At 31.7% G+C, this 15,754-nt stretch overlaps 2 protein-coding genes across 3 annotated transcripts; one reads left to right on the top strand and one right to left on the bottom strand.

Moving 5' to 3' along the window:
- Window positions 1–672: 672 nt before the first annotated feature.
- On the top strand, window positions 673–7,054 carry LOC137822769 (probable boron transporter 7). Of its 2 annotated transcripts, none has more exons than XM_068627764.1 (13): window positions 673–1,145; window positions 2,094–2,199; window positions 2,312–2,394; window positions 2,474–2,666; window positions 2,766–2,904; window positions 2,991–3,156; window positions 3,238–3,404; window positions 3,628–3,801; window positions 3,886–3,981; window positions 4,064–4,180; window positions 5,543–5,850; window positions 5,974–6,241; window positions 6,350–7,054. In XM_068627764.1, exons 2-13 carry the CDS (start codon window positions 2,105–2,107, stop codon window positions 6,506–6,508), a joined length of 1,965 nt encoding a protein of 654 aa, XP_068483865.1. In that variant the 5' UTR covers window positions 673–1,145; window positions 2,094–2,104; the 3' UTR covers window positions 6,509–7,054. The 2 variants fall into 2 exon arrangements, with proteins under 2 accessions (XP_068483865.1, XP_068483866.1); XM_068627765.1 differs by lacking the exon at window positions 673–1,145 and adding an exon at window positions 1,705–1,842.
- A 789-nt stretch (window positions 7,055–7,843) lies between these two features.
- On the bottom strand, window positions 7,844–14,730 carry LOC137822081 (potassium channel AKT1). Its single transcript, XM_068626986.1, has 12 exons — window positions 14,221–14,730; window positions 13,581–13,946; window positions 13,207–13,264; window positions 12,719–13,030; window positions 12,226–12,471; window positions 11,853–11,951; window positions 10,790–10,822; window positions 10,507–10,692; window positions 10,118–10,312; window positions 9,968–10,043; window positions 8,586–9,158; window positions 7,844–8,280 (listed from the first exon to the last, which is right to left on the bottom strand). The coding sequence occupies exons 1-12, from the start codon at window positions 14,436–14,438 to the stop codon at window positions 8,012–8,014; spliced, it is 2,631 nt and encodes an 876-aa protein (XP_068483087.1). The 5' UTR covers window positions 14,439–14,730; the 3' UTR covers window positions 7,844–8,011.
- Window positions 14,731–15,754: the final 1,024 nt, after the last annotated feature.

The following is a 15,754-nucleotide window of genomic DNA, read 5'->3' as shown; positions in this document are numbered from 1 at the left end:
TATTTCATGATTTTATCGTAGTGTTTTTCTCTTCAATCAAAATTTTGTAATTGAACATTTTTAAAATAGAAATATTTTACACTTAAAGTCATATTACTGTGAGTGTATTTTGGAAAGTTTACTTTTTTAATTTCAATTGATTTTGTTTATAAAACAAGTTATGTTTGAACATTAGCTGAAATTTAGTAAAAGTATTATTTAAAATTGACTCTCATTATAATCTATTATAACAATAATATATCATATAATTCACTATCCATTATTAAAATAATCTAAGTTTTATAGTTGTCCCAAACTCATTCTCCATATTAAATTCTAATTGTGAAAATGTATACAATATTGTTTATATAAAATAATTGTCATTTTGTTTATCTCATTTTTATTATTCAATTATATGATTACTTTTTCTTGGTTATGCTTCTGACCACCGTCATGCCATATTGATGTGTTATTTGTTTCTGCCATATGATTTACGAAGCATGAAGAAAGACAAGTGACGATAAACATTTTACTTTTTGTCCTATAAACTAAACAAAATTATGTTGTTGGGGAGAAATCAAAATATTTATATCATATTACAACTCTTAATACTAAATTCATGAGATTGTATACAATTTTGGATGTTTTAAGCAAGTTTACTGAATAAACCTCATATTTTGTTAAAGTGAGACCACACCACACCAAAGCATGGATCCCTCAGAATTCCTAGGATGTTAAAACGGAATTCCCTTACATGGGACCACAAATCCCAATTTTCAGTTACTAATTTTTGCACACCCATTTGTCTCAGACCCTCTTCCCTCGCTGTAGTGATGTCCTCTCTCTTTTCTTCTTTGCTCCACACACAGAAAATATTCCTAGAAACAGAAAGGGTCTCATCAGTGTACCGTTTCACCAACCAACATAAATTCATACATATTCCTCATATTTTCTTAGGGTCCCTCTGGATCCTCTTCGTTCTTCAACTGTCTCACTTTTCACCATTTCTCATTTTTCTCCTTAATGATCATTGTAATTGTTAATTGCGTTGCATTAATAATTCCTTTTCTTCTCTTCAAATCATGGTTTTCTTCTGGCCTCCCCAATCGCCTTATATACCTGCCCGTCTAGCTTCTCCTAATTCCCCATTTCTGCATTTCTGAGAAGTGAGCACCCTTTCACATTACTCTTCTTTCCTCGTCTTCATCTCCTTGTTTTCAACTCACGTTACATTGTTCTTGAGCCTGGTTTTATGTATATATTTACATGTTTAATTTATGTTCAAGAATCGATTTAGTTTTATAATGTGTTTATTTATTTTCACTTGAAACAATTTTAGATACTTTTTACCTTCAATCAAAACTCTGTAATCGATCATTTCTAGAATAGGAATATTTTACACATAAATCGTGTGACTATGAGTGCATTCATTAGCTGAAATTTAGTAAGAGAATCCTCTTCTGAAAAATAAGTAGTTTAAATTTGACCGTAATTATAATTTATTATAACAATCATCAATCGTATAATTCATTATCCATTACTGAAATAATCTAAATTTTATAGTTACCCATTGTGAAAATGTATGCAATGTTGTTAATATAAAATAATTGTCATTATGTTCATCCCATTTTTATTATTCAATTATATGATTTTTTTTCTTGATTATGCTTGTGACCACCGTCAAGTACTAGCATATCATCATCGATCATGCCATGTTGGTATGTTGTGTGTAAGCTTTGACTGGTCCTAGATTTCCTAGATTAGCATAAAACAATGAATGTGTTCCAAAGATTTCCTATATTTTAAAGTGTGGCTTTTGTGGTGTAGAGACGCGGCAACTCAAAAAATGCATCTTCATCACATGTATCAAACTATTGGCTGCGATTTCTTTAAGTGTCAATTTCGTCCTTTCTTTATTTGTTTTGCTGTGTCTTTGACTCCATTATCTATGTCTTATTCCCTCCTTTCTTCTTATTTAAATGCACGCTAATACACTTCGCCAACCAAAAAGTTCCTCACATTAGATCACACTTGCTTTCTTCAAATGCAATCAGTTTTGTAAAAGTTGTCAACTGGTATATCTAATCTGTGGTGTGCATAATTTGCTGCATCAGCTGTGAGAAACATGGTAGCACCATTTAAGGGAATAAGTGAAGATGTCAAGGAAAGAGCTGAATTCTATAAACAAGATTGGATTTGTACAATCTGTTCTGGGGCTAGGTAACTCTTGTCTCTCTTGGGTAACACATTGCATACTTGCTCTTTTCTTTTTCTTTCCTATATATAATGTCATATATTTAGCAACAAATTTTGATTCATGCTTCTTGAGCAGCATTTTGGCTCCAACTTTATACATATTCTTTGCTTCTGCTCTTCCTGTCATTGTTTTTGGACAGCAACTTCATAGGGATACAGGTAAAACAATCTCTTTCTATCAACACCCTCAAATCTTTGAAGTTCTGTAAGTGAGCTTACGTACGGTGTTTTTTAACAGATGAAATCTTGAGCGTGGTGGAAACAATGGCATCTACTGCTATTTGTGGAGTTATCCACTCAGTATTTGGTGGCCAACCTTTGTTGATTTTAGGAGTTGCTGAGCCCACTGTCATAATGTACGGTTACATGTACAGTATTTGCAAGAAAACGCCTGGACTGGGTAGGGAGCTCTCTCTGCCAGCTCTTAGTTGGTACGCCATTTTACATTATAATTCTGTTTCTGCTTTTCACATTTCCTGAATCGTTGTGCATTTTGATTTCTCTAACTTCAATGCTCACCTGTGCTTCAGGGTTTGTATTTGGACAGGATTGTTGCTGATTCTGCTTGCAATTTTCAATGCTTGCTCAATTATCACAAGGTTTACAAGAATTGCTGGGGAGTTATTTGGCATGCTCATAACTGTTCTTTTCTTACAAGAGGCTATAAAGGTGTTGCTTTCTCTTCCTAGCAAAATAGATTGTAAATTTGGTACTGCATAACTCAACATGCCAGTTATTTAAGCCTTGAACAACAGGGATTGATAGGGGAGTTCAACCCAGTCAAGGAAAAAGATCCTTCTTCAGAGGAATTTCAATTCCAGTGGCTGTATACAAATGGATTACTTGCAACCGTTTTCTGTTTTGGATTACTTTTCACTGCCCTGAAAAGCAGAAGAGCAAGAGCCTGGCGATATGGAACAGGTAAATGAGGCATAATATCTTAAAGAGAGAGCTTGATTTACCATTTCAATTCTTTGTTTCTTATTCTGGCATCCAACGCAGCGTGGCTACGAGGATTTATAGCAGATTATGGGGTTCCATTGATGGTGGTGTTATGGACTGCACTATCTTATTTTGTACCTAAACAAGTTATAGATGGCGTTCCTAGAAGGCTTATTTCTCCTCTACCATGGGAACCTGAAGCTCTCCAACACTGGACAGTTGTGAAGGTACCCTTACATATTGAGTACAACTTTTTCCATCCAAAGTGCAATCTTTTGAAACAGAATTAGATCCGTTGCTTTGCAAAATACATTGGTTTTGTGTTTCTGTTGATTTTGTCCATCTGCTTTTAGGTTAGAGGTTGGTGTTCATCATTGTGAACAGAAAGCAGTGATCATTTGAATTTAGGCAAGTCTAAAACATGGATTTAACAGATACTGCAAAATGCAGGATATGGGGAAGGTACCCCTAGCTTATATATTTGCGGCAATTATTCCAGCTGTGATGATGGCAGGCTTATACTTTTTTGATCACAGTGTAGCTTCGCAGATGGCACAACAGAAAAAATTCAACCTTCAAAAGCCATCTGCCTACCACTATGATGTTTTCCTGCTTGGAGTAATGGTTTGTTAATTTGTCTCTAATAACCTTCTTGTGCTATTCCATTTCTATGTTGATAAAAGTTGCTGACACCTTTTTTGTCCTTAGACTCTGGTTTGTGGGATCCTTGGTCTTCCACCTTCAAATGGAGTCCTTCCACAGTCTCCCATGCACACAAAGAGTTTATCAGTTCTTAGGAGGAAGGTAAGGATCATGAATTGCATCAGGACTCTGCTTCTTATCTCTTAAATAAGTATGAATTGAAGTTATGAATTTGCATTTGCAGTTGATCCGAAAGAGGGTGGTGAAGAGTGCCAAGGAATGTATTAGGGAACATAAAACCAACTCTGAAGTGTACGGAAAGATGCAAGATGTCATTGTAGAAATGGATACAGACCCTACGGTATGCTCAGAATTTTTTCCACAACAAATCAAATTGAAACAAAAAAAAATTCTTAAGTAGAACCTTCACACTTTATAATTTTTTAAAAATCTAGTTTTAATTTTAAACTTATGAAAAATAAAAGAAATATTATTTTGGATTGTGTAAATAAATATAAAGTGTTTAAATAAATATTATTTTGTAATTTTTTATTATTATAATTAATTTTTTCAACATTAAAAAGAAGGAAAAAATTTCATTGATACTGTACACACAGTAAAAACATATACTTGACTACATTATAATAATATAATAATATCTAAAGTTTAAAAATAAACTAAATATAATTAAAATATTATTTTTTGGTTTGTAAAGTGAATATTTTTTTACTGTGGTTAACATATCATTATTCTAAAAAGAATTGAAAGAAATTTTAAAGATTTTTTAAATAATACATTGGAAAGGTAAAATTATTTTAAAAAATTATTAAAAAAATTATTGCATGTTATAAATTTGATGATAAAAGTTGAAATAGTTAATAATGACTAAAGGATTAAAATTAAAATTTAACATTATAAAAATAAAAAATTATTTATAATTCTCATGGAATAATTATTTAATATAAAATTTATTTTATACATTTATTAAATTATAATAATAAATTTATGTAATAATTTGAAAAAAATCATATAAACTATATATATATATATATTCTTAGTATTTAATAAAGAAAATTTTAATATATATATATATATATAGTAATAATTAATTGAAATTTAATTTATTTGAGAGTTAAAGGTGTATGAAGATAAAATAATAAAACATAATTATTATTGAAATATAAATGTATCCTATATATATGTATATGTATGGTATGAATCTTATTAAATTTTTTTATAAATTTATATTAATAATAATAATATAAAATTTTATATTTTTTCTATCTTTTATTGAATTTATGTTAAAAAAATGAAATTTTTTATTCTCAGTTATATTAAAAAGTAAAAATAGAAATTATACTCATTTTTTTCTAAAATTTGTTTACATACATTACTTTTTTTTTGTTGATTCTCCCAAACCAAATTAAAATTAATCTCAGCACTTTTAATTAATTGTTTTAAATTATTTTTCTCTATTATAATTTTTATTTTTTATTTTAAAATTGTTCCTTTCCTTTTTGTTTAAATTGCAATAAAGAAGGAAAAACATGTTAGGATTGGGGTGTAGACTCAGATGTTTTTGGACATAAAAAATCACTTTACATAGTTGAAAACTTATTCCTAAAAGTGAATTCCAAACTTAGAGTAAACAGATCTACTAAAAAAGATAAAGTATGGGTTGACATGTAGAATGAGTGATAAGAATGTTATGAAATTGGTGCAGGTTAAAGAATTGGAGACTTTAAAACAAGCTGTGATGAAATCTGATAACAATGATGATGCAGCAGAGGAGAATTTTGATGAGAAACACATAGATGATTATCTACCAGTGAGGGTTAATGAGCAAAGAGTGACCAACCTTTTGCAGTCTGTCCTGGTGGGTGTATCAATCCTTGCCATGTCTGTAATCAAAAGGATACCAACCTCAGTTCTGTGGGGATATTTTGCTTACATGGCAATTGATAGTCTCCCTGGAAATCAGTTCTGGGAAAGGATATTGCTCCTCTTCATCACCCCAAGCCGCCGTTACAAGTAACTATACATTACACTATTTTCTATGCATAATATTTTCAAATTGCACCATTACATTTACATTTTCATCAAGCTTTTTTCATATACTGTAAGAAGCCAATGTGCTATTTTGTCATTCGGCAGAATTTTGGAAGGTTCTCATGCCTCTTTTGTGGAGGTAGTACCATTCAAGACCATAGCTGCATTTACAGGCTTACAGTTAGCATATTTTTTGATATGTTATGGGGTGACTTGGATTCCTATTTTTGGAATACTGTTCCCGGTACCATTCTTCCTTCTCATAGTCATAAGAGAACGATTGCTTCCAAAGATGTTCAAGCGTAACCATCTCCAAGAACTAGATGCTTCTGGGTATGAGGAAATTGCTGGAACTCCACATAGTTATTTAATGGTACGGATGATCTTTATGCTTCTAATAATTATGACACATCATGTGCTTTGCAAAATTTTACTATATTCCAAGCTTTTTAGCTTAGGAACTGAAAATCTTTTTTATCAGGATAAGAAACCAGATACTGATAGTGAAGGAAGCTCAGAAGACTTCTACGATGCAGAGATATTAGACGAGATGACAACCAACAGGGGAGAGTTGAAAGTGATAACTATAAGCAATTTGCATGAAAGAAATCAGAGCTCCAGTGAAGACAGACACGTTTAGGATGCAGAAAGGGTTTGATATAATAGTGTTCCTCAAGATAATAATTTTGTTGTCTGTTAAGGTTGAATATGATCTTCTGTGGAACAAGAAAGGATTCAATCGGTGAAAATTGAAAGAGGTGAAATGCAAAAGGAAAAGACAAGTGGATAAAAAATGCATTTGAACTTTGAAACGGGCTTTCAAAATTGGTGGGAAAACACTCTGAAATGTTGAGATCAAGGATAAATTCCTCATAGATTGGCTACCAAGTTCACAGAAAACAAGAGTCAGTTTGGGAGGAGGAAAAAGAAAGGGAAAGCAAGGAAATAAGAAAACTCAATTATTAGAGTTATTTCATTTAGTTAAAACATAGATAGATGATGTCATTAGAACATTTTTTTAGCTTTTAGTTAACACCAATTCTTTGATAGGATACATCAGAGTTTGTGAGCAAATTTTTTTGTTTGTAGCATTCAACGACAACCAATGTAATGGAATCTGGTTTTTCTTAACAGTGTATTTATTACAAAAATTATAGAAGAATGATTCTTTTTAAACATTAGTTCCAGCTTTGATTGTTGGATCACTTCTTTCCACAGTTTCAAAACATACACACTCCACAGTGTGCTCAATAAATAAATTAAATGAGGGTAACTCGGTTTTATTGCCAGAAATGGCTTTGAACATTAAAATTCGTTTTGAAGAAAAGGAAAAATAAAGGATACGCAGTCTGATTAAAACACAAACTACTCAGAATAGTCAGTTTGTTGAATTTAATGATAACCTTAATTTTTTTAAAGGGATAATTACCTGAGGTTACTAAATGATGATATGGCTATTAAATTCACAATTTGCTTATCAAATTAAACTTTTCCAATCTTATTTTTAGAACGTTAATCCACTTTGCCGTCTCTCTTATTGTTTATAGGAGTGGAAGAGCAGCATCTATTACAAGTGTAGAAAATTGTTGAAAAAGAAGAAGGAATATTACAAGTTAAAATATAACTTTTTTAATTTATTAAAATTTTATAATAATTTTTTATTTTTAATTATAATTTATATATATATATATATAATTTTTTAAATATAATATAAAAAATTATTTTAGCATATTAATCAAATCAAATTATAAGTTCTGTCGTTATTTTATTCTTTTTACCATTTTATCTTAAAAAGAAATTTGGCAATATTTTTACACACGCAACCCACCATGTTGATATTAGTTAGTAAATGTTTCTACCAGTCTTCTCTAAACAAGATTAACGATTTCTTCAACTGTAAACGATGGAATGAAATAGTTGTAAAACATATTTTATCATCAAAGCAAATTTGTTTTTAAAAGGCAAAAAAATGCTATTTTTATTGTTTCTTCTCTTTTCACTTTAGACTAATATGAAATCAACTGAAGGGGTAGGAGTGGGAATAATTCTGCCAGTTACCAGTTACAAAAGCGTACTCTTAAAAGAAAACTATGAACCAAAAAACGATTGCACAACAATGGATATTCATGATAAAAGGAGAGGTTTAGGAATCATCGCTGGCAATAACAAGATGATCACCATCTCTTATAAGATTTATATGGTCTACTTCTGCTCCTTCTGTGGTCAAAATTTTGGTGGGAGATATAGCAAATTTACTGGCACCAATATCTAGCAGCTCTTCAAGGGACTTGGGCAACAAAACAAGTTTTCCAGCATGTTCACCTTTTTCAGGACAACTAATTATCACTCTGGGTAACTCTCTCTCATTTCTTCTAACACTTTTACTGTTTTCAGATTCCCTTGCCCTTCTCTCTGCCGTGTTCAATCAAAAAACACAATCAATCAATTTCGTAACCCAAGGGAAAAAGGACTTCATATTTTCTAACATGCTTGGATTTAAAGTATGGGTCTTCCTGGCAATTATTCTTAACATACCAATTAAAGATAAAAAAGAAAATGAAAGAGTCAATGATTTCCAATCAGACGGTATATGTACTTGGGCACTGTATTCTAATTTAATTAAATTATCATAATATTCAAATTGCTTACTGTTTTCTGGGCATCAGAGAAAAAGTTGTTCAGTTTAATATCATCTATTTGTTCTAAGATATACTTACCACGATTGGAAGTAGAGAGGATTCCGAAAAGGGAATTATGGAAAGAGCTGGAAGACCTTCTTCTCCCTTTACTATCTTGCCAAGTAAACTCTCTAGTAGATTGCAGGCTTTGGTAGGAAGTGGCAGACATGCTGAGATCTCTTTGAAACCTTCCAATACTGCTATCCTTTGTTATTGGAATAGCAGCTGGTTTTATGCTCTCCCCCGTGTCATCTATTACAGCGTGAATCTCTTCACTATCGTGTTTTTCTGTCAAAACTCTGGGAGTCTGCCCATTAGCATCAGGCATATCTATGACTGCTCCTTGGGCTAAAAGAAAGTTAATCATGTCACTGTTTGAGTCAACTACTGCAATATGGAGAGCAGTATCTCCATTTTTGTTGGGTTGTGACACAGCCACACCGCATTCAATAACTTCCTCGAGCAATTCTTTGTTATTTTGTTCAACAGCCCTGCATGCTAGATTGCCTTCATCGGCAGAAGTAAAAATTGCACCCTTTTCTCTTAGAAGTTTTATCACAGATTTATGATCACCCTTCCTTGCTTCCAGTAGTGGGACAATTCCATTAAAATCTGCACAAATAAAAGAATTTTGAGTTAGAGATATCACCGGTGCGAGCACATATACTCATGTAGAAAAGGTTTGATAATAACTTTTGAAAGGGTGTGTTTCATAAACTGACTAATTGGGTGCTAAAATTTTCAGTAATAAAAAATTAAGCATCGAATTCATATTAAAATAAAATAACTATACTGTGTGATAAGGAAATTTTTGGAATTTAAATAATGATGAGGCCATGATATGGAGACTACTTTCCTTTAACAAATGGAGTGAAAGGTATTGTTAGACTCTCTTTTAAGTCCAAGGCACTATAAACCTTCCCTTTTTCCCACTAACGTTGTGTTTTGATCTAACGAAAGAAGAAAGAGGAAAAAGATTTGTACTCAAAATAAAAAGTCGAAACATGTAATCATTAAAAAACACAAATTTCAAGAAAAAAAAATTCTTTACACAAGAGTGAAAGTTTACACTATTATAACCTTCTTGATTATGCTGAAGATAAATATAATTGTTTATGCATGAGAAGATAATAACATATATATGAAGACAAAATTGCGTATGTTGTTATGCATAGTTGATGAGATGTTTTTTATTTTTATTTATTATAGTAAAATAAATAATAAATATCATATTATTAAAATAAAAAATAATTTCTTTTTCAATCTTATCAATCACATTTATTATAAATATTTTCCATTCAAATTCATTCACTTCTTAGAGACAACCTTACTTTCGGTTTTTCTTCTCCTCAATTCCTTCTAATTCCATTCTCACACTCGTCCATATAAAGCTCAAATGTTCCAAAGAGGGTCAAGAGTACCTTTGCTATTTGGATCAGCACCATACTCTAGAAGCAAACTTACGCACTGCTCACTGCCTTTGGAAGCTGCAATATGCTGTTACATCAGAAAGTAAAGTTGTCAGCGTCTAGTTTTGTGTCTATACTTAATACTTATGCTTGGATACAAACCAGTGCCGTCTTTCCTTTCTTATCTCCTTCATTTGGATCTAAACCCTTCTTTAGCAAACTCTCTAACAATCTATCATCATTTCTGATTGCTGCAAAGCACGGGCTAATGGGCATATCCATTTTACCCTGAACAATCTTGGCCACCGTTTCTGCCAAAATAACATGCCTCTCTGGATAACTTGATTCTTCCAAATTCTGTGCAACAAAAGTATAGCTAGCACGTCACAATGTATGAAGCAATGAAGAAAATGTTACACGGATACAAATTAAAATGTGTGTACAAAATATTATGTGAATGAATCTAAAACGTAACTAGCTAGCAAATAGACTCACTCCAAGAATAAAACACAAATCAGCCATTGAGCATATACTTTTTAGCTTATAAATACCTGGAGAAAATTGTTCATGACTATTCCCCCATTTCCAACATTTGAATTAACTAGATTTAGAAATACAGTACGGCTCATACGCAAAATTTGGCTCAATCGTTTTGTTCGAACTGTAAATATCTGTGGCCTATAGCATAGAACTCCAATTTCTCCAACTATATCTCCACTTACAGCCTCACCAACGACCTGCAATTATCGCAAACCACACGCTTTGTTAGTCATAAAGACAACTCTTCACATTGGCAGGAATGATTCATGAAAGTGTTAATGAGACCAAACTCGCCTGTTCTATTCCATTCCTTTTAATGACGAGTTCCTGACAGCCAGAGAAGTAAATGAAAGTTCAGTTTCTCCTTGGATTGGAGAAAAGAAATTTGAGAGTAGTACACGTTTCATATGCAATAAACGGAAAATTAAACAAAACACTTAATTTCCTCATTTGCATTATCTTACACTCCTCCTACTTTAAATCATGCAATTCAGTTTTTAGGGTCGTGGTCTTTGGTTTTTGCTTAAAAGTACGTCAAAATTTGGTTTTTAATAAAAAATAAATCTGAAGCAAACATAAAATTGGTTGGAATATAAACGGTAAATCAAATTAAACCAAATCAATCTCTCCAGTGTAGTTTGGATTGGTTTTAAGATTTTATTGTATAATTCTTTATTAATATAAGTCTTTGGTGTTATCTTTTTGGTCTATTACTATGTTATAATATTTTATTATATTTAGATATTTGTTCTATCATTGTACGTAACATTAAATAATTTTGCATACGCATGTTAAAACCTATAATAAAAAAATGTGGTTGTGTTATATTGTGAGATAAATGAATATAATGGATAACTCATAGGATGTATTTTTCGTGTTTTATTTTGCTTTAGAACTTTTTCTTTTCAAGCCTAATAATATAACATTTAGAGTCGAAGATAATTCTTCTCCTACCTCATTCATGTATTAAAATAATTAAGCTAAACATATTACATTTTCATCTAGAGACATATCTTCCATATGAATGAAATAATTGGTAATACAGTACTATTTAATAACTAATTTAAGCTCAATTCACTTTATTAATCCTAGAACATCAAATTGTAAACTGAATTGAATCGCTACGCTATGAAACAAAAAAAAGTCAAAATTAATCCAAAAATATTTGATTTTAACAGTCTGTTATCAACTTTTTGGATTAGTTTTCAATTGTGTTTTTCGATTGTGAATAACCTTTCCATATTCTAGTTACCACTAAGAAGATATATTAAGTGAATGAAAATTGGAGTATAATTATATTATAGGTACCATTAAGATGATATATTAAGTGAATGGAAATTGGAGTATAGTTTCTTACTGCGGCACCATTAACAAATATATAAATGTCTGTGGGCGCTTCATTCCGCAAAATTACTTCTTCCTTTGGAGGAAAATACTCAACCCTCATCTCCGAGACCTTCAAATTTTCAATTTCAACCATTCAAAACATACACATAAACCATTGTTATCAATTAACAATATACAAGGACTATCAGGAAGCAGACATACAACTTAGCTATTCTTGGAAATAGTATCAACTAGATGAATTTATTTCAAATTAAACGTGAAAGGTTAATTAATTAGTAAACAAGTGAAAAAGAATCTATGTTTACACTAAAAAGCTTCAAACTGTCAAGTTTTGAGTACCATGGTCACAGAATTATACATCAAGGCGAAAATAGGAATATTACCAGTTGAAAGAGTAGGTCAGATGAAACCCCATGAAACAAGTACACTTTCTCAAGAAGTGAGGTGAATAGGTAGTCTGAGATGCTAGATCGAATAGCCTTTGGAAGTGAATCAATAATTTCTTGTTGTTGCAGTCCTTCTAAATCTGTTCTGTACTTCATAAACAAATGAGCAAGCATTTGTTCTTGCAAGCGGATAGGTAACTGATTCCGGTGGGCAAAATCTGTGACAGCTTGCAGGTTGTCTCTCTGACATGCCACAAAACAGACACCAAAAAACAACATAAGAATATTGATGGACACCGAGAAATGAAAGACCATTATTATATTTTAGAACCCCTAAATATTTTTATAATTTTTTAGTTTTAAATCATTAACAATTCTATTAGGGATGCTCCCCTCCCATTTTTCAAATACAAACATTGACTTTCCAAAGAGCACTCCAACAAATTGAAGAGAAGAAACAATGTTTGAGATTTAATTGATAACAACTCACATATGTTCTAGTTCTGCTTGTCCCTTGAACAATTAAGTTTGTCATGTTTCCTATTAGATAAGCCGTTAGTCCCAGGTTAAACATCATATAAAATATGTCAAACACCATCTCCTTGGTATTTACGGGATGCAGGTCACCATAACCAACTGTTGTAAGAGTCGTTATTGACCAGTAGATTGATGTTACGTAGCGATTGTAAATACTCTTTTGAGTGTTCTCAGAGACCATGCTTAGCCATGTTGATTTTGGATCACGATTTAGAGCTATAAAATAGAAAAGACAGGCAGCAAAATGCATTGAAAATAGTGTTACCTAGAAAAAGGCAAAGTTATAAGTTAGGTTACTCAAACTCATTGTCACCCATCTAAAGAGAAAGAAATTAAGACAGTGAATTTAATTTTGACATTGTATAATTCATGATTGATTCAGTGTAAAAGTACTCTATCAGTCTATTTCAAAATAAATCCTTTAATAAAGGACATACTTACACATACAAGCTTGCAAGAGCGTATCCAAAAGTAGTTATAATTTCTGTCCTTTTCTAATCTGATACAGAAAAGGGAAGGAATGTCATAATAATAAGTTTTTACGTAAGACCCAATAAAAAAATGTCCTGTCCCAACTCAAGCCTATGAGTTTAACATCTTGTATTTAATTAAACTTCCATGTAAGTAGTCACTTATGAATTCAATGTGAATAAATATTTGAAACTTAAGTAAATATATATGAATTGTCCACCAACTAGCATAACTGTCACATTCGATGGAATTTTTTTTTCTCTGACTGGATGGAAACATTTTACACTGTGAGTACATGAACAAAGACGCCAAAATACAATACAAAAGCAAAGCAGGACAATTACCTTGCAAACATGGCACTAACTCTTCGGAGACGCCAAAGACGTAGCATATTGAAATAGCCATATGTCTGAAGAGGATCGGGCAACACAGTGCCGGCAAATTCAGAAGGGATCGTGGAGATGACATCGAAGGCAAACCATGTTGTGACGTATTTGTAGCAAATGAACAACGGGCGGTCCTCGAGCAAATATGTCTCCTTGTCCAGGTAGGCAACAGAGAAGGTGAGAACAATGTCAATGGCAAAAAGACCGTTCACCACGTTGTCCGTGATAGAAAGGGAATCCGTTGGTTCATTAAGAAACCCAAACTCAAAGGGACTAACAAATGCAGTGTAAAAAACTAAGATCACCAGCAACGCGTCCCAAAATCTGCATCACCCCGATTATACATAAAAGAACCATCAGTTCCGTGCCAATCAATTATTATCAATTAAGTAGCCTCATAGCTAAAAATGTGACAATAACTACAACCTGAAATGCAAAACATGATATCGGAAGTGATACTAATGAAAATAGCAGAACTACTCCGTTAGCTAAATTTTATTTTTCATTAATAATTCTAGAATTTGAGCATACTTAAAGAAAACGAAACATGCATTAAATTCCCAAATCAAGCTTGTATACATTTTTTTGTTTGGTATACCTGTAATAAGGGTTGTAGGGCGAGACGATGAATGGCCGTATCCTGCGGTTCGGCCCGGTGCTGCCGGCTGCGGCGCCTAGAGAAGGAAGCGGAACGCCGCTGAGGATGCTTTGTCTTCCATCTTGGGACCACGGATCAATCTGCATGCGTCTATCGTGTTTCCGTACCCATAACATTGCAAACATATCCTTCACATGCTTCGCTGTTAATTTATCCATTGATCTTAATTTCTTCTCACACTTTCTCGCTCACAGAGAAACCTCAATTTCCTTTTGCGTGCGAAACTTGAAACGTTTCTTCGAAACTAGGCTTCTTCTTCATACACGCTCGTGTTTGGGGCCGCAAGATTAAGAGTGGAGCAGATATACAGTTACAGGTAACAAGCGCGCATTGCTTCTTCTCTGCAGAATCCATCGATGCAACTTTTCTTAAAACCCAAAACGAATGGAGTTAATTGCAGATTATGCATATATGTGTACAGACACACACATGTACGTATAACTAACTAAAGTAGAAGAAATCACAGATGTACGTATAATATAACTAACTAAAGTGGAAGGAATCACGTATCTTTTGTGTAACTGCCTCGCACCCAACCCACATTAAACACGTGATCTATGCAAGCATTCCGTGCTGGCTACTTTTACTTATAACACGTGTTTCATCTTTAACTATCTTCTCAATTTACATCTCCAGAAAATTAGGTTTGGGGAAAATATCCATACAATGATTCAAATTCAAATAATCTTATTAGAATTCAAATTTATACGTTTTTAAAATAAAAAAATTGTTTCAGTATTTATAAATTGATTTCATATTAGTTTTTCAATTATTTTTTATCAGTAATTTTAAATATAAACTAATTTAAAGGAAAAAAAATAACGAATATGTTTAACAATCATTAAATTTGATTCAATGTAATAAGAGGTAATATGATAAAAAATAATAATTATGTGAAATATTTTTATAATATATAATTTAATATGGTATATTAATTCTTAATGTATATTTGAAACTATATGTAAAATTTTATTAATTTAAGAAATGTAATATTTCATCTAATTCAACATACTAATTATTCATAATACAAAAATAAAAATTATTAATAAAACTATGTATAAATATTTTAACTAGTCTCTTCACTTTTTACTTTTTAAATAGATGTCTGCGAATAATTCTAAGCTTCAATATAATATATTATAACTTATAACACTTCAATAATCAGTAGAAATATAATATAATATTTTATTTGATCGTTGACAACTATAAGTTAACGTTGTAGTTTACCAATTGAAACTTAATATAAATATTAAATATCATCTTTAAATTTGAATTCTCTTTATATTTTTTATATAAAAATAAGAGGAATACTCAACTTAAATTGTTGTTGTCACGTATAGTGAATTTTATGATATAGTTCATAAGACATATATTCTAATTAATGTTTTTTATATTTCATGAAATTAAAGTTAATTGTATTTTATATTAATCTCTAGATGTTTTTTCACCGAAAATTGACGTAAGATTTTAGAGG

Source organism: Phaseolus vulgaris, chromosome 9, assembly GCF_000499845.2.
Source record: "Phaseolus vulgaris cultivar G19833 chromosome 9, P. vulgaris v2.0, whole genome shotgun sequence".
NCBI lineage: Eukaryota > Viridiplantae > Streptophyta > Magnoliopsida > Fabales > Fabaceae > Phaseolus > Phaseolus vulgaris.
This window is presented reverse-complemented; position numbering and strand designations above follow the sequence as displayed.

Excerpts from the sequence above, each read along its gene's own strand:
- LOC137822769 (XM_068627764.1), top strand. The coding sequence starts at position 2,105 with ATGGTAGCACCATTTAAGGGAATAAGTGAAGATGTCAAGGAAAGAGCT. Across the intron at positions 2,200-2,311 it reads ACAATCTGTTCTGGGGCTAG|CATTTTGGCTCCAACTTTAT; the intron begins GTAACTCTTGTC and ends CTTCTTGAGCAG. Across the intron at positions 4,181-5,542 it reads AAATGGATACAGACCCTACG|GTTAAAGAATTGGAGACTTT; the intron begins GTATGCTCAGAA and ends AAATTGGTGCAG.
- LOC137822081 (XM_068626986.1), bottom strand. The coding sequence starts at position 14,438 with ATGGATAAATTAACAGCGAAGCATGTGAAGGATATGTTTGCAATGTTA. Across the intron at positions 10,313-10,506 it reads TCATGAACAATTTTCTCCAG|AATTTGGAAGAATCAAGTTA; the intron begins GTATTTATAAGC and ends TTTGTTGCACAG. Across the intron at positions 10,044-10,117 it reads AGAAAGGAAAGACGGCACTG|CATATTGCAGCTTCCAAAGG; the intron begins GTTTGTATCCAA and ends CTGATGTAACAG.